General features: G+C 48.4%; 1 protein-coding gene and 1 pseudogene across 2 annotated transcripts in view; both read right to left on the reverse strand.

Annotated features, from left to right (window-relative positions):
• MTCL2 (microtubule crosslinking factor 2) overlaps window positions 1–18223 on the reverse strand; it is a 92049-nt gene that overhangs the window by 26815 nt on the left and 47011 nt on the right. Inside the window, exons 9-15 of one of the 2 annotated variants that reach the window (XM_090286368.1) lie at window positions 14278–14382; window positions 13118–13285; window positions 11446–11697; window positions 10291–10356; window positions 9200–9270; window positions 6562–7900; window positions 1210–2422 (exon numbers count right to left, since the gene is read on the reverse strand). In XM_090286368.1, coding sequence (XP_090142494.1) covers window positions 2270–2422; window positions 6562–7900; window positions 9200–9270; window positions 10291–10356; window positions 11446–11697; window positions 13118–13285; window positions 14278–14382 — 2154 coding nt within the window. In that variant the 3' untranslated portion in view covers window positions 1210–2269. Of the gene's footprint in view, window positions 1–1209; window positions 2423–6561; window positions 7901–9199; window positions 9271–10290; window positions 10357–11445; window positions 11698–13117; window positions 13286–14277; window positions 14383–18223 lie in introns of those variants that run through there. The other variant, XM_090286369.1, reaches the window with a different exon arrangement.
• LOC150003518 (ATP synthase F(0) complex subunit g, mitochondrial pseudogene) lies at window positions 4395–4793 on the reverse strand (annotated as a pseudogene).

Below are 18223 nucleotides of genomic sequence, written 5' to 3' on the forward strand. Positions count from 1 at the left end.
GCAGAAGGTCTCTGGTGGCATGTGGCCTGTTGTGAATCTCCTCACCTGGAGATAAATCTTGGAGGGACCCCTTGACCTCTTGGGTGGGAGCATGGCATCCCAGAGGGGCCTGGCCCATGGCTCCACTGGCCTGCCTGCTGTGCCCACATAAGTCACTGTGGCTGGTCGAACAGGACCCTGATGTTCCGCTGATAGGGAATGGAGAGGAAGGACTTTGGGTAACTGGTGACCCTGAATGGGCAAAATTAGGAGCAGGTGGAGTGCAGAGGCATCTCCTGAGTCCTGCAGGCAAACTAACCAGGTGGCTGGCTTTTGATCTTCCTCATGGAAAATTCCACAGGCAAACCATTTCATTCTTGTGTTTCTACTCTGGGCATCCGGCCAGGTACAGGAGGAGCACACCTCTGCATGTGTGTATGGACATGTGTGCAACCAAAATGGGTTCACTGGCACCAACGGGAAGGCCACCCGAGGCCTCCTCGCGTACTGCAATGAGCCATGTTGCAATGTATCCAATGGCTCGAGCAGCTGGCATGGGATGTGGGGGAGGGTGGGCAGTGGATTGGGGCTGAGAGAAGAGCCATGAGAGGCCGTAAGGCTAAGGAGAGAGGCTGGTGAAAAGGCTGGCGGGCTGGTGAGAACTGAGGCAGGCTGGCAGACACTCTCAGATCCATGTGCAAAGCTGCAATAAACAACATTCTTGAAGTTCAGTCCTGTTTTCCTGCGAATTCTCACTTGGGGAACTTGGAGATCTCCCCGTGCTTTTGGTAGAGCCTTAGTAATCCATGTTTGACTCATTAAAAAAAAAAAAGGTGTCAGAATAAGAGGGGAGAGGAAAATGAATAGGGAAGTGGAGAATGTTTGGGAAGTGGTGACGTGGGTTTAGCCCTCCAGTGGGTCAGTGAGCATTTCCAGACTGACTGCCAGGGGCCGGGCAAGTTCCAGGTGTTGAGGGAAAAGCAGTGCTCTGGGGCCAACGGTCAGTGATGCTGGGGAAGCAAGATGCAGGGCTCCAGCTCTGCAGGGGGTGGGGGGGCACCTAAACCTGACCAGGAAGCCAGAGCTTGGCTGCTGAGTTGTCTCATCCACACAGGGGACCCCACACCTGTCCATCGTGTTCAAGGCCTTGCATTATCTCAGGGGCAAGAATACATGTCTTAACCTCCAATAAATTACTGTAGGGACTTTGTGTAAATTAAATTATTAAAATAAAGTAAAAACACCTTAAATATTTATAGTAACAAAAATTCAAATAAACAAGTTAGGCAAGAAATGTGTTTCCAGGCCCCAGTCTGCTGATATGTCCTAGGGCACCAGCCTCTTGGGAGTGCTCCTTGGCCTGACCTGGCCACTGGGAGTCTCTTATTGGGAATATCTTTGCCCTACACCAGCCACAGGATGTAAACACAGTGGAGATGTGGTGCCCCTCCAGGGTGCTGGGAAAAGAAGCCCCAGCAATCAAGGCAGTGAGCGTTTAGGCATTTAACTGTGCACCAGGTCTTGAGAGTGATTCTACCTGTTTCTGTCCTTAAGGAATCTCCTGGGAAGGTTGTCACCTTGGCAAGGGAGGCAGTTCCAAGTGGCTCTTGGCCCTGAGCCTCACACATTCCCACTTCATCTTCCAGTCCTTGCTGTATCCGGGCTCTTAACAGGGAGATCCAGGGCACCATGATTCCAAGCAGGTACTTGGCCCTGGCCACTGCCCTATCATACCCCCTAGAGTAACAACGACCCAAAGTAGTGGGGCTGGGAGGAGGTGGCAGTGGAGTGAAGGAGAGGATGGGGGTCATGCCCAGCCCAGGTCCACCAGGAACCCCAAGCTGAGTCCTACAGCAAAGCCTGTTCTTCTCATTGGTGTTTCCTTCCCATGAAGGGGGTGTGATTGGCAAGGAACATCTCCATCAGCCCTCTCCCTGAGGGGCGTGGCCAGAAGTGTATCCTTTCCTGGACTCTTCTGAGAAGTAAGTATGGGCAGGCAAGACCTTCCTTTAGGACCCAGGGATCAGCCCTCGGTGGATCTCTCTGCAGACACTTCGAAGCAGTTTTGGTCTTTCTCCCACTCACTGCCTTCCCCTGGGGAGCCGGAGATCGCCACCCAGTGGTCAGCAGGAGCCCCCACTTTACCTGGGGCTGGGAAAGCTGTTCTCTGGCAATGGTGCAGCTGCTGTCCCCCAGGGCGAGGTGACGCAGAGGGCACGACCCTCTTCTCTGCTGGTTTCCTCTGGCTAGCCATAGACTGGGCTGCTTGAGGCCAGGAGCTCGGCTGCTGTCACTCGCTGGGGGGCGCTGCTTTCTCCTCTCCACCCCAGCTGGACTCGGAAGGGTGCAGCCTGCACTTGGAAGGAGAGTGGCGAACGGCAGAGCGGGATGACCGTGCGAAGCAGGAGGTGAGAGACTGGGAGTTACAGTCACAAATAGCATCCTAGAAGGAAGGAGGGAAAGAGGGAGTCAGCAGGAGCCAGCAGGCACTGACCACCCAGGGTAGGATGGCCAGCCAGGCAAGGGACTGGACTCAGCTACGCCCAGGGACCAGTTCCCAGGGGCTGGAGGGCCCTTTTCGGACCAATCTTTGAAAATTGTTTGTCTTCCATTAGAACAGTAATGAATGTTCATAACATTCTAGAATGTAATAAATTCTGGAATATATAGAGAAGAAAGTGGACACTGTCCGTAGTCCCACATATCAAACAAAATTCTCACCAAATTACACATATACATTTAACAAAACGACCTCATCCCTTATAGCCTATGTTGCAATTGCACAACATGAACACTTTTCTGTCACTGTGAATGTCAAGACCTTCTTTTTAATAGCTGTCTGTTATTCCACTGAGTTGAAATACTTTCACTGATTCATCCAGTGCATTTCTGATGTGCATTTAGGCAGTTTCTATTTTTCCTTTAACTATACCAACACACAGGGACAATGGTTACAAGTGCTGTTACAGAACCAGAATGCTTGGTTCAAGTCCCAGCTCTGACACTTACCAGCTGTGTGACCTTGAATAAGTTATTTCAATCTCTGAACCTTGATTTACTCCTAAGATGATGAACATGATACCTTTCCCAAAGTTGTTGTGAGGGTTAAATCAGATTATGACATATAAAACATTTGGCGTAGTGCCTATTAAGTACTTAATAAATGTTATTTTTATTAACAATGCAATGTATTTCTTTATACAAATATGTTTTCCCACCTCTGTGATTATTTCATGAGCTATATTCCTAGGAGAACAGCTGGTCAATAAGTAGCATTTACATTTTATAGACTGAAAAATATTTGGGTCAACTTTAGAATGAATATTCAAAATACAGCCAGCCTTATACCTTTGTTTCCTGATACAGGTGTGGTTATATGGGTGTCATGGTTAATTTTAATGTGTCAACTTGACCAGGCCACAGGGTGCTCAGATATTTGGTCAAACACTACTCCAGGTGCTTTCATGGAGGTGCTTTTGGATGAGATTAATATTTAAATCAGGAAACTGAGTAAATAAAGATTGCCCTCCCTAATGTGGGTGGGCCGCATCCAATCAGTTGAAGGCCTGAACAGAACAAAAAGGCTGACTCTCCTTGAGTAAGAAAGACTTTTTTCTGCCTGATAGCCTCTCCGCTGTGCCACTGGTGGTTTTTCTACCTTCGGGCTCAAAGTGGAACATCGGCTCTTTCTGGGACTCAAGCCTGCTGGCCTTTAGACTAGAAATACATCAGGTACATATACTGTACTAGAACTACACCATCACCTCTCCTGGTTCTCAGGTTTTTGGACTCAAATGAAACTAAACCTTTGGCTCTCCTGGGTCTCCAGCTTGCTAACTCATCCTGCAGTTTCTGGGACTTCTCAGCCTCCATGATCACGTGAGCCTATTCCTTATAATGTTGGTGTAAACCAATTACACACAAACACACACACAGCCAATTGGTCTGTTACTCTGAAAACCAAATACAATGGGTATGTTCAGTTTGTGAGAATTCAGTGAGCCCTATTCTTATGATATGCTCAGTATGTATATTAAATTAAGTTTTTTTCTAAGTTAAAAAATATAAATAAACATTTAAAAGATTTTTCTTAAGCAGCCAGCTGGATGAGGGTATACAGAAGTAAAGCACTCACCATACACTACTGGGCTCTGTTGAAACTGGACACACTCTTTTGAAAAACAATTTGGCAACATTTATTAAATACTTAAAAATTGTGTATTTTTTTATCCTGTAATCCCATTTCAAATCTATGGAAATAAACTGAAATGTGGTAACACGTTTTTACACCAAGACTTTCATGACAGAATGATTTATAATAGGGAAAAACTAGAGGCCACTTAACCCAAAAGTGCCAGCGTCGCTACCAGAGACTTTTTTTTTTTGATTTTGAAATACCTTTTTTTATTCAAATACCATTCTGATCACTCATGGTCCAAGAACATTCAAATAATAAACCAAAAAGAAACAGATGTTAAAGACTGGTCTTCAAACATTATAGCCAATGATGCCACGCTTGCCTATGATCTCGCCGACATAAAACCACATCCACACCTCAGTGGCCACTAAACCATTCAGCAGAGCTTCCTTCACTGTGAGCTGTTTGAAGCTACCAGTTTAAGCACTACTGAATATTTTTTCAAGCTCTGAAGAGCTGTTGGCATCTCAGCAGGGGTTGGAGGAATCAACTCAACCTTGGCATAGTGCCAAAACATGGCCAATCGAGGTTTTGAATAAGTCACAGCAGCAATTACTAGCACTGGGGCCTTCTCAGCGAGGTTACGGACAAATTGGGCCATGTTTAGAGGATGGAAATCCTGCAGAGACTATTTTTTCAATGGCTGTAAGTGTAACTAACAATGGAATAATTCATATTTTATGTTTTGTTTTCTTTTTTGTACCTCAGGTTATATACCGATATAACTTTTTCTCATGTTGATCCAAATTTCAAATTTTTACGCTTGTTCAAATACTGACATATTAATTGTTATAATTTTTAGTTATATTTTAAACGGTCCCTTTAATTTCACTTATCTTTGCAATAATCATCGAAGCTATGCAGTGTGCACGATAAGGAAGCTTTTGCTATTGGACATTTTCATTGCTTCACGGTATAGTGTTATTAGCATTTTGTTTACAAACTTTTTCACTGTTGATATCTATTGATATATGTTTCTAGTGTGAATGCCATTTGTGTTCATTTTTTTTGTATGTTATGAAGTTTTCTTTTTTTTTCCAAAAATTTATGCAATATTTGGCATACTTCTTGCTTGTTATCCATGTTGCTATGTGTTTTCTCAAATTATAATCATAGGTTTTATATTATGCCATATATTATACTTCAAAAGCATATTGAAGGAAAGAATTTATTTTTTCTAAAATAATTGTTATAATAAAATAATTTTAATGCAGTAATTTTTTTGCTAAATTGTGTCAAAGAACACTGCTTACAAAAGAATAGTGTATTTACTATATGTCGTGAAATTTTCAGCAAATTATGAATAATAATGTTTTTATAGACATTTTTCATAAACTCTGCATTTCTCAGCAAAATAGCCTGGCATTTCTCACATAAATTTTAGCAATTACGCATGGCACTCAAAGGGTTAAACATACAATACATACAATTGGGCCAATCACAGCCCACTCCACCTCTGTGCCCCCCACATCCAACGCTCACTAAGTGCACTGCACACCACATGGTACCATTCCTGGCCAGTCCCAGGGGGTACACTGGACTTGAGTTGGATCAGTTTCTTTCTCCCAAAAATTGGAACTGGGACAGAGGGATTTGAGTTGGTCCAGTCTCTTTTAGGTACTTGAACTGGACGATGTATAAAACCAGACCTGGGACAGCCCTCCTGACCTTATACAAATGCAACACAGAAACAGAAGGAAGAGGACCTCAGAGAAAATGAAGCTAAGAGAGAGGAGGAGACAGAGAGAAGCTGCTGATGTCTTCGGGTGCCTACTCTTGGGTTCCATAAGATACTCCACCTTTCTGCGAAGTTAACTTACATTCATTCTTTTACTAATATGCAAATAATCCATAATGAATCTGAAATTGATATCTGGAGCGAGGTATGCAGCAGAAGATTCTCAGAACAAGTGGGAACACTTAGGCATGGAGTCTTGGTGGGGTGGGGGCAGTGGTGATAAATATTTAATAACTAATTTTCCAGGAGTTAGGGGAGTGACCCTGACTTGTGGCATTTGCCAATTTTCATGGTGTAAAATCTTCCCACCATGGCTGATCTCAAGATATCAAGGTGACATCACTGAACACAGGGATGCGCACAACTGGCTCTCACAAACCACACGGAGGTTCCAGCACACCATCAATGACAGGAGAGAAGTGAGCACACCCCTTCCCTGTGGGGATGCTGGCAGTCCCTGGTGGCAGCAAAGCAGCTTGTTAAGCGGTATTCAGACCACGCGTCATTACAGGTCTGGGGCCTTCCAAACCCATCCCAATCTTTATGAAACACATGAACTATTTTTCCCGCGTCTGACAACCAGAGGAGCTTAGACCTCATAAGCCAACCCCGCCTCCCAAGGAAAAGGGCAGCCCTACCCACCTACCTCACTGGGAAGGACTGGGGTTCCGTCTGCGTCCCGGAGAACGCCATCTTTCCCCATCTGCGGGAGCCCGGGTAGCCTGGCCTCCTCACTTCCGCCTGACTTGGCTGCCTTCTTGTTCAGGATCCTGGCCATGCCCTCTGGCTGATGGTAGCTGGCTGGGGAGAGGGGCTCCGGCTTCTTGGCGCTCTCCTCCCCGGCTGCCGAGGTGGGGCTCGGGGCCCGGCCGCACACATTGCGGAAGAACTCCTGCACGATGCCGTACCTGGGAGGCTCGGGCTTGGCCCGGGGCTCGGGCACGCCCAGTTTCCAGACGGACTCCGTGCTCCCCGAGTGCTCCACCACACTGAAGAGGCTGGAGAGCCCGTCATTGATGTTCCTCAACACGGGGCTGTCCCGCGTGGTGGTGGAGCGGGCCCAAGCCGAGCCGTTCTGCTTGCCCTGGTGCAGGTTCCACAGGCTGCGGTCCTTGGTGCCGTCCAGCTTGGACACGGATCGCCTCTGGAGCTTCGGCGAGCCATACTTGGGCGAGCAGCATGGCCGCTCAATGCGCGAGTGCACCTTGTCCAGGGAGGAGGAGATCTGCTTGCTGCGCACGGACACGAGCGAGGAGCTACGGGGCGACCAGCTCTTGCCATGGAGGCTGCTGCGGGGCGGGTCGGTCTGCAGGCCCACGCTGACCATGCGGATGGTCTGCGTGCCCACACTGGCCAGGCCCACTGTCTGGCTGGACGCGCTCTTCACTTTTCTCTCCAGCGAGCCCGAGCGCATGGCCTGGCGCACACAGTTGGTGATCTCCTTCATGTCGTCACTCATGTTGCCCGACATCTCCAAGTTGTGCAGGGCTGCTGGGAAGCCGGGCCCGGCCGCTGAGGCGCTGCTCGCTGAGCTCCCATCCAGGCGCTGCCGTGAGAAGTTGCACAGCCACCGACCATAGGAACTCTCGGCCAGCCCGTTGGCCTCGGCAGACTCTTTGGGCTTGGCGGTGGTGAAGAGGAAGCCAGGCTCGATGATGATCTTGCCCTCCCTATCATGGACCACGGGGACACCCAGGCGCCGGGCCACCGGGGGACTGTAGTAGACCCGGATACCTGTCTTGTCGGGAGCCGTGTAGCTGCGCTGCATCTGCCTCCCTGCTGGGTCCTGGCAGGCCAGGGCACCCAGGTGGCTGCAGTCCCGTGGCTGAGCCTGGGCATCCTTCTCTGGGTCCACCGGCTGGGTGCCCACAAAGGCAAAGGCAGGGTTGTTGGGCAGCTTCTTGCCCCGGGTGGCTTCGCTGGGAAGGTAGGGGGAACAGTCAAGCAAACTTTCAAACTCAGACATGGAGGAAACAGATTTGGTCCTGGGAAGAGCAGAGGAGGAAGGGTGGTGTTAGTGGAAGGTAACATACCCCAAGCAGGCACTCTGTCTTCCCCCCTGGTTCCTGCGCTGCACCAGGGCTGGGATGACGACCGTCCCGCTCGCCTCCTACGGAAATCTCTGTCAGCGCCCTGCCTCACGTCCCCTATGCACTCACACCTACACACCTGACACTTCATGCTCAGAGCATCTGAGGGCTTTCCTTTTTTTCTGACTGCAAGAGCAAACTTGGCCTCCACACAGAGGAAGCTGGAAATATCAGAGTTTATGCCCTGGACCCAGCCCTGCCCAAACAATGGGTAGGATATGGTGGCTCCTTTATTCTTGGGTGAGAGCACTCTGAGTTGCGTGCTCTGCTCCGGCTCTCAGAGTTCCTCAGCGAAACTGAGTTCAGGTTGCCATGGAATGTAACACCCCATTTACTGCCTGCCTTTCCTACGCTATCTTACTTCCAGGTGTTTCCTGGAATCCACTCCCAAATAAATCATTTCCACTCAAACCTCTGTCTCAGGATCTTTGAGACAAAGTCTTAATTCCTTGACTTTGTTTTGAGGGGAACCCAAACTAAGACTTCACACGAAATCTTTAGTGCAGACCTGGCACAGGTGTTGCCTGATGACTAAAAATGCCAAGCGTACTAAGTGCGTCTCACATTCAGTCTCCCAATAACTCCAGGAGGCGGCTTCTATTATCCTCACCAGACAGAGATGGGACACATCACCCCAAGGTCACAGAGTGAGAAACGGCAGAGGTGGAATTTAAACCACATACTTGATTCCACGGCCTACCCTCCTGGCTCGAGGCTGCTCCTGTGGCCCCTACGGATTTCTGTTGCCCTCACTCCTTTCATTGGTTTTCTAATGATGGAGACATGGTCTTGAGACCCCTGGGGGGGTCTCCCTGGCCCACAGGAAGCTGCTGAATAATCCCAGGCACGGGAGTCCCATTTGCCTCTCTCAACTACAGACACAAAAAGAAGGAACCTCAACAGGAGCTAAACAGTTTCTTTCGCATCTAGGATAGGCAAAAGCCCCAGTTTTCCATGCTCAGGATCAAACAAAAAATTGCAGGTAGGCGTTACCACTCCAAACTTCCCAGCTCCTAAGTGGCCTGAGTTCCATAGAAACCATAGGCCAGCACTCTCCCAGCTCTGCTGGGTGCAGTGGTGGGTACATGGGGCGTGGGAGAGAAGAGATGCAAAGGGGCAGGGCAGGCATAGGGTGGAGCAGGGGGCGGGGCTACAGGGGGAAGTGGGGGAAGTGGATGGAGGGGATGGCAGCACCTCTTTAAGCCAGTTCCCCCAAGCTCAGCTTCAGAAACGGCCTCCTTGTCGTGGATCTTTTCACTGCGTGTCTGTCAAGGAACAGAGATAAGACAGGTCAGTTCTGGCCACCACCACCTTGAGGGAAGGTAGCAGGAGGTCATTGTGGGAACTGACCCCAGATCTCACACTTGAGTCTCCTCTTATAGAGCAGAACTGATGTCGGCACTGATCTAGAATACTGATTGGTCAGTTTTTGGCTACCGTGCCCCTACCTTCCCCACAGGTATGTGACCCAGGCTTGGCCAATGGGAGCTCCAAGAGAGAACCCCATGAAAACAGCTTAGAACTTAATATGAAGGTGATGCAGCACCCAGAGTCACTGTTCAGTTGGCAGTGACAGCAATGACCTGAAGTTTCCTGCTCCGGGCTTGTCTCACCCTGGTTCCAAAGCGGGTCCCCTGGGGACTTGCACCACTTTTCTGAACCTGCATCAACAACCCTAATAAAATTCTTTCCTGCCTCAGTTCCCCAGAATCAGTTTTTGTTGCAGCCAAGTCTCCTAACACACCACTTCCTCGGGCTGTCACGAGGATTACATGGGATGATGCAAAGGGTCTGTCTGTTCAGTGCTTGGTCACTCAACATGTTGCTATAAGGACAATGCACCCGAGGCTTAGGAGCAAACTTCACCCATGAGACCTAACTGATTTCCACAGCCAGGGCTGGACTAAGGCAGAGAATGTGATTCTCATTTTACCCATGAGGCAACTGGGGTCCAGAGAAGGGGAGTGACTTGCCCATTATCATGGGGCTATTTAGAGGCCCTGCTTTTCAGAGGCACATATGAAACCGAAAGAGGACAAGGGGCCCGGCTAATAATACACAGAAACCTAGCTTCTCTCCCAGACGTAGAAGGATGGAGCCAACAGAGGGTCCTACACAAGTCCCACATCACAGGCTGGAAACATGGGGTAGAGACGCCAGGGTTGAAGAGTCTAAGGTATGAGGATGCAACCCGTGGGACACAGTTAGCATCCTCCACAACTGACGGACTTTCTCCAGTGCAGCCAGGAGCCAAAAGAACACAGGTGGACTGCTGCCCTACTCACCTCTTTCCAGCTGTTGTCCTGCTTCTCCAGGTCCGAGTGCTTCAGGACCCAGGGGTCAGCAGCCTTCTGCAGTTGGGCGAGGGTAAAGAGGGTGGTTGGTGGTGGGTCCAGCTGGTGAGCAGGGCCCCGCTCTGTGCTGGGCCACTCCCCAGGCTCTGCTCTACAGCCGGGAGAACCCAGACCATGGACGAGAAGCCACTTTCCCAGTGGGCAGCAGCTCTGAGCCACCAACAAGGTTGGATTTGAAAATGACCACGAAAGCAACCACTTATGGGCATCTTTCTGGATGACATGATATTTAATACTATATAAATTATAATACAGTCATCTCTATTATGTTAACTCACGCTACAATCCCTGGAACTGCTAGATCAGATAAGCGGCAGATGAATCACAGAAAGGTGGAGACTGCATACTTGGAACACTAAAGAGTCAATAAACTGAATGACTCCAGCTTCTACACCCTGTTGTGAACAGCTCTATGAAAGAGGTAAAGTGTAGACAATATGTACACTGTGATTCAATTAATGATAAAAAATCTCTGGGAATATAAGTTTAGCAAGAAAGGAAGGGCATCAGTTGGAGTATGCTTTTGCAATATTGGGGTCTTATATAAAGATGAAGTCCTGATTTATGTAATTAAAATAAAAAGTAAAACAAAAGAAAAAAGCCAAAATAAAGAAGGGAGCACAGCGGGTTGCTAAGCTGGATGCATGATATGAACTGTTGTGGGTGTAATGGTCAATGACTGTTTCCTATCTCCCTTCTTTTGGTCTGAGGACTCCCATTTTCCCACGGAGGCCTACCCTTGGCTCTTCCTTCTTGGTTCCTGGGTTTTGGCAGGCTCCAGGGGTGGGCCCATGACTCACACCTGGCCAATCAGAGCCAGGAAAAGGAAAACTCTTTCCACTGCAATCGCTAAGCTGTGAGGATATGAGCACAAAACTAACAAAGGCCAAATTTGAGGACAGCTTGCTTAAGAAAAAACACAGAGGACAGCAAGCCTGAGAGACTGGCTGAGGGAAAGACCTAGTTCCTACTGCATTCTCTGAGCACCTGGATCCAGCTATACCTGAAGGAGATTCTACCCCAGGCCTTTTCCTACAGTGACTCCCCCTTGTAGCTTGAGCCAACCAAGGCTAGGACAGGACTCACCTGGCTCAGGCGGTTCTGCAGCTCCTTTACCTGCTGCTCCACCTGCTGCTTCTCACCCTGAAGCCGCTCCACCAGCTGCAGCTTTTCCTGGGTCCAGTTGCGCTCGCTTATCTGCAGCTGCCGTGTCAGCTCCATGACAGCGCTGTAGGACTCAGCCAGGAGGTGCTGCTGCTCCTCCCGCTCCCTCTGCAGGGCAGCCTTCCAGTCGGGCCCTGCCCGCTCCCCAGCACCCTTCCCAGCCTTCAGCTCCATCTGTGGAAGGAAAAGCAAACTGGACACTGGCACCAGGAGAACCCTCCTCTCTGCTCTCTGCCCTCTTTCCCTCTTTCTAGGACACCAGCAGGTGGTAGAAGGAGAGCACGCTCCTGGGAGGATCCCTCACTCAGAACTAACTCCTCTTCCCAATCACAGCTTGTGGAACTCTTTCTACACGCCAAGCTCTGTGCTAAGGGCTTTCAGGCATTATCTCAGTATCCTCATGCAAACTTTACAAGATAACTACCATTTTTGATAGTTTAAAGATAAGAAAGAGGTTCAAAGAGGTAAGTTATTTGTCTCAGGTCACGCAGCTACAAAATGACAGAGGTTCCTAATTACGGCTTCTCATACTACTTCACCAACTCTTACCAGCGACCTAAGTTTACAGTTAGTGGAGGACATGCAGACATTTATGTAATGAACGTGGGCAGGGATCACTCCAGCATGATGGTTTTCTCAGCCTAAGCCCTGGGGTGGCAGGAGATAAACAGGTAACCTCAAGAACGAATGCACCCCACATGTCCCAATCCTAACCCTCATGGGGCCAGTCAGTTTCCCATGGAGAGGAGCACATGGGATGGCCGGGTGAGGGGGCAGCAGTGGACCCTGTGGAATAGGCGCAGGAGCTATGAGATCTGTACGGAAGGTCAGGAGGAGAGGCTGGGAGCCCCAGGAAGCCAGAAATCTGTGAGCACTGGGAAGAAGGAGCCTAGAGGCATGGGGAGTGAGGGTCAGGTCTGCCCCTGACTGGCTGGGTGACCTTGGGAAAGGAACTTAACTCCTCTGAGCCTGCTGTGTCACTTGCCCAGCGGAGCTAATGAGTGTACCCACCTCCCAGGAGCCACAATGCTCAGGAAGGCAGTGTGCAGCAGGGGCGGGCTGGGGGCAGCCTGACCCTGCAGAGGTGTAGTGTGGGGAAGGGTGGTCAGAGCACTGTCTTTGAGTGGAAGGAAGCCCACGCTTTCATTGCAAACACCAGAGATGGGAAGCAACGTGCCTCCAGGTACACAGCAGACCAAACCCCCAGAGCTCCTGGTTAAGGCCCCTATGGTCACGCTGGGTTGTGGGGAGAGGAGTCGCTCTGTCTGAGTCACCAGGTACAGCCAGGCACTTAAGCATTCTGGCCTCACCTGCGAGCCCCTGGAAGAGCAGGGGTGCCTCGATGCCCCCACGCCCTGTTGTCAATCCCTCGCCTTCCTTCCCTAGCTCAAGGACTCCTGGTCCCCAGTGTCTGATGCCCTTGCTGTGTGACCCTAAGCAAGCTTCTTGCCTTCTCTGGGTTACAAGGTGAGGTGATGGGGTTCCCATCCTTCTAGGAGCACGGCTTGTACAGCCTGCTCCCAGATCTGACAGCTGAGGGCTGGGCTGGGACGGAAGCAAGGTGGGAGATGTCTCTGAGCAGTGGAAGGCTCACCTGGGTGGTATGGCTTTTGAGCTCTGCCCGCTCCGTCTCCCAGGAGGCCTTGGCCTTGGCAAACTGCTGTTGAAGCTCAGTCAGACCACGGCGCTCATCCCGGAGCAGCCAGCACAGTTCCTTGAGTGTCACCTTCATGTCGGCTAGTGTCTTAATATACTCATTGGGCTACAGACAAGAGTGAGACTTGGGTCAGGAGTGCTTGGAGGGGCTGCAAGGGGACCCTGGGCTGGGAAGACTCATCCGGAGTCCAGACTGGGACTCTACTGGCCCTCAGGTAAGTCCCATACCCTCTCTGGGTCACCTCATCCAGGAAATTTCAGCCCTGACATTTCTGAGCTGAGTCATCTCACCCCTGGCCACCTCCAAGCTAACATGAATCCCAGCCTCATATAAACAAAACACTGCAGTTACAGCAGGAATAATGCTGTCTAAATCTGAGCTGGGCCCTGGCTTCTTTGAGGTCCTGCGGTGTCCAGGCCCTGGGGTCCTTCTCCTTGCCCGGGATCCACCACTTTGACCCACTGTGGGCCAGATAAGGAGTCTAAACCATGGAGCCTCCCTGGCTGCCTGACTCAGTCCCAATCTCCACTAGTTGGCCCACGGCCCATTTCCCACCCACACGCAAGCTCACTGCGGGTAACCCTGGGAGCCTGACCCCACTGCTCTCTCTATTTCTGGCTTGATTTGACGGTTCCTGACCCCAGACTACAAGATCCATCTTCCTATGACCCCAACTTGATGTCCTCATCTCCACTATGTATACAACCCAAGGTGCAGCAAATCCCAGAATACATTGCCACACCTTTGCACACACAGTTCTTTTGGTCCAGAACAGCCTTTTCCCCATTCTCGATTAGGCAAACTCCTATTCATCCTTCAAAACCTACCACTTATGACCACTCCTCTATGAGAAGGTCCACTACACTCCAAACAGAATTAATTGCTCTCATGCCTGTGACACCATAGTCCACCATGTGGCCCTCCGTCACTGCCCTGGGATGACTTATGTACCACACAGCACTGAGCACCTGGGGCCATTGACTAGGCAATAACTCTTAGCTGTAGTGTCCAGTGCAAGACAGGGCAGAGAAGGTGATCATTAATCAGACAAAGAAAAAAACGGATGAGACAGGACTGGGAATAGGCTAAGAACAAACCGTGTTTTGGGTCCAGCTGTCTCCCATGCAGGCCTTGTTATCAGAATGCTGGGCATTTAATTCCTCTTCTTCCATTAGCAGGTACAGCTCCTTCATGCTATTTACCTATTTTTAAAAAAAAACACATTCAACAGGGAGTGGGAGGGCATCACACTTGGGGGTCTGACCATCAGGAGGAGGGGATTCAGGCTCCTGGCCCAGATAAAAAGTGGACTGAACAGCCAGACTGGAAGAAAGAATTGGGTTTATTGGGCAGGATGGTCCAAAAGTACCCAGCTCGGCACTGATTTCCCAAATTTTAACTTTGACCCCCAGGGCAGCATCCAGGCCAAGGAGCACAGCTGGTGAGTCAGGCACTGCTGGCCTTCCACCATCTCTCTGTCTGAAACACCACGAGGCATCCCTGAGAGCTACTCAGACATGACATATAGTCAGGCCAGGCCTGTGGCTGGAATAAAAGCCACAGGTACCCATCCCCACGATGATAGAAAAGGGAACCAAAGGTTTGGCTGGATAGAACAGAAATTTCCTGGGAGGAAGGGTTTGTTGCTGATGGAATCTGGGCAGGAGTCCAGGGCCAGTCGAGGAGACCAGGTACTAGTTCAGGTTAGGAATGGAGCAGAAGGAAGCTGCCTTCTCACTGGGGTGCACAGTCATCATTCACTCAACAAATGTTCATTGAACACCTACCATGTGCCAGGCCTTGTGTTCAGAACTGGGGACACACCAGTGAGCAAGACAAAGAACCCGGGCCCCCTTTTGCTTCTATTCCAGTGACAAGAAAATAAACACGTGAAATGTATGAAACATCATTAAATATATGGAATGTCACATAATAATAGGTGCTATGGAAAAAAGAGAGCAGGAAAAGGAGCTCGGATGTGTTGTGCATGGGTGGTCAAGGAAGGCCTTAGAGACAAGGTGATATTTGGGCAAAGTCCTGGAGGCAGGAAGAGAATGAGCTGTGAGCGTAACTGCATGTCAAGATATTCCAGGAAAAGGACAAAACCTATGCCAAGGTTTTGAGGAAGTGAGAAGTATGGGGAACAAGGCTGGGTGACCAGGCCACTGTAGGGACTTTGGCTTCTACTCTGGGTGAAATGGGAGCCAGGGAGGACTGTGAGCTGAGGAGCGACACTGGCCTGACTTTTAGTCTCATTAGACCCCTTTAGGTGCTATGTTGAGATAAAGAGTAGCAACAGAACCCCCTATCACACAACTCCAAGGGGAACCATCCACAGGGAGTACATGCTGCCTGCAACCTCCCTGTACCCACGTGAATACGGATGCGTGAATACAGATGCGTGGTGCAAGGGTGCAGGGGCAGAAGCAGGGAGACCAGTTAGGCGGCTACTGAGACAGCCCAGACAAGACTACTGGGGGCGGGGGGAAGAGGCAGCGCAGCTGGGTCAGATTCCGAATAGATTCGTAATGTGCAAAAAGGCCCTTGAAGTCATTAGCCTGGATGAGCTCTCCAAGCGAATAAGTGTAGGCGAAGGAGAAATGCAAGCTCAGGGCTGAGCCCTGGGGACCCTGGAGGTTCAGAGGTCAGGCCAAGGAGAACCAGAAGGTCCAGGCAAGGAGACTGAGATGGAGCAACCAGGGAGGTGGAAGAAAAACCAAGAGTGTGTCCTAGAAACCAAATGAATAAGTGTTTCCAGGGTCAGGCAGGCACTGAGGCTGGAAAGTATGTAGCGGGAGCAGGGCCTACATGTCCCTGGTCATGTGTATTTAAATATATAGTCTTCTGACTATATGTACATAGGTGCACAATTCTTTCTCTGAAATCCTTAGGGCCAGGTGTGTTTGGAATTCAGAATTCATCAGGATTTAGAAAAATAATACGGTACCTACACTTTATATTGTACAACAACCCCGGCAAAGTCTGGCAGGACACCCTATGCTCAAGGACACCAAGATTTCCCCTACAAACATATGAATATTAACATGAAGTGGAATAAATAAAGGTTTTGCTGCCAAATGAATGTCAGACCAATTTTTTCCAAATGAGTCAGACACAAAGAAACACAGTTCTCAGAGCTCTTGGATTTCTGAATAGAGGAAAAGGAATCAAAGATCTTTACCTGCAGTAGAATGGGGATAATAATTGTCTCCATATACAGGGTATTTGTAAAAGACGCAATAACCTGCTTAAAGCACTTAACACAGTGCCCAGGGCACTATAAATACTCAACACGAGCATTACCATTCACATAAGTAGTTTTAATTCTGCATGTGTGGATATGTATAGTCTTTAAAAGTATGAACGTATATCAAGTTTATTATTTATAGTTGCATGTATTTCATATACATTTTATAATGTATTTATATGTGTGTGCTTTGTCTCATTATACAGGTATGTATCTTTTAACATGTATGTGGTTACGTTTTTTAATCTATGTCTCAGTAAATATTTGTATTTCTATTAATTATAGGCATATATATTTACTCTTTTTATGCTTACACCTTATCTTTTTTCCCTAAAGTAAGTTTCTGTTTCTCTGTTACTCCAATAAATGGAAACAGCTAGGAAGATTTTCACCAAATACGAAGAGTTTGTTTGAGAAAAACTGACTTAAAATATAGGCTATGTGGCCTGCAGGCAGTTCACTTTGGAGAGTGTGAGGGAGCACTTTCCCTAGCAACCATAACTGAGCCCTAGATATGGATAACAGTACAGTAGTTTCCCCCAAAAAACATAAAAATAGAACATATGATTCAGCAATCCCATTTCTGGGTATATATCCAAAGGAAATAAAATCTGAATCTCAAAAAGATATCTGTATTCCCTTGTGTTCATTGCATTATTCACAGTAGCCAAGATACAGAAACAATTGAAGTGTCTATCGATGAATGAGTGGATAAAGAAAACACACTATATATACACAATGGAATATTACTCAGCCGTAAGAAAAGAAGGAAATCCTGTTGTTTTTCACAACATGGACAGACCTGGCGCACTTATGCTGAGTGAAATAAACCAGACAGAGACAAATACTGTGAGGTTTCACATGTGGAATCTAAGGAAGTCGAACTCACACAAGCAGCAGAACAGTGGTTGCCAAGGGCAGGAGAGGGCGAAATGGGAGATGCTGGTCAAAGGGAACAAAGTTTAAGTCATGCAGGGTGAATAATTCTGGAGATCTGAAGTACAATGTTGTGACTACAGGTGACAATTCTGTATTGTACACTTGAAATTTGCTAAGAGAGTAGATCTTAAGTGTTCTCACCATAAGAAAGAAAGAAAGAAAGAAAAGAAACTATGTGGGATAATGAATGTCAACTTGATTGAAGTGATCATTTCACAATGTAAACATATTGAAAATCAAGTTGTACCCGTGGCTGGGTAACTCAGTTGCTCAGAGCATAGTTCCGATATGCCGAGATTGCAGGTTCAATCCCTGGTCAGGGCACATACAAGAAGCAACCAATAAGTGCATGGTTAAGTGGAACAACAGATCTCTCTCTCTCTCTCTCTCTCTCTCTCTCTCTCTCTCTCTCTCTCTCTCTCTCTCTCTCTTCCTGTCTCTCTAAAATCAATTTAAAAAGTTTTAAAAAATCAAGTTGGACACCTAAAATATATACAACTCCTATGCAGCAATTATACCTTAATAAAGCTGAAAAAAATGTGTTTTATTGATACCATAGGATAGTATCCTTAAAAGAGGAAAAATAAAATTCTGCAATACGCTACAGCATGGATGAACCTTGAAGACAGTATGCTAAGTGAAATAAACCAGACAAAGAAGGACAAATACTATACAATTCCACAAATACTGTACCATTCAAGGTACTTAAGAGTAGTCAAAATCATAGGGACAGAAAGTAGAGTGGTGGCTGCCAGGGACTAGGGGGACCACGAATGGGGGTGCAATGTTTAGTGGGTCCAGAGTCTCAGTTTTGCAAGATGAAAAGAGTTGCAGATGGATGGTGGTGATGGTTGTAC

Source organism: Furipterus horrens, unplaced genomic scaffold (assembly GCF_987537825.1).
Source record: "Furipterus horrens unplaced genomic scaffold, mFurHor1.1.pri manual_scaffold_8, whole genome shotgun sequence".
Lineage (NCBI taxonomy): Eukaryota > Metazoa > Chordata > Mammalia > Chiroptera > Furipteridae > Furipterus > Furipterus horrens.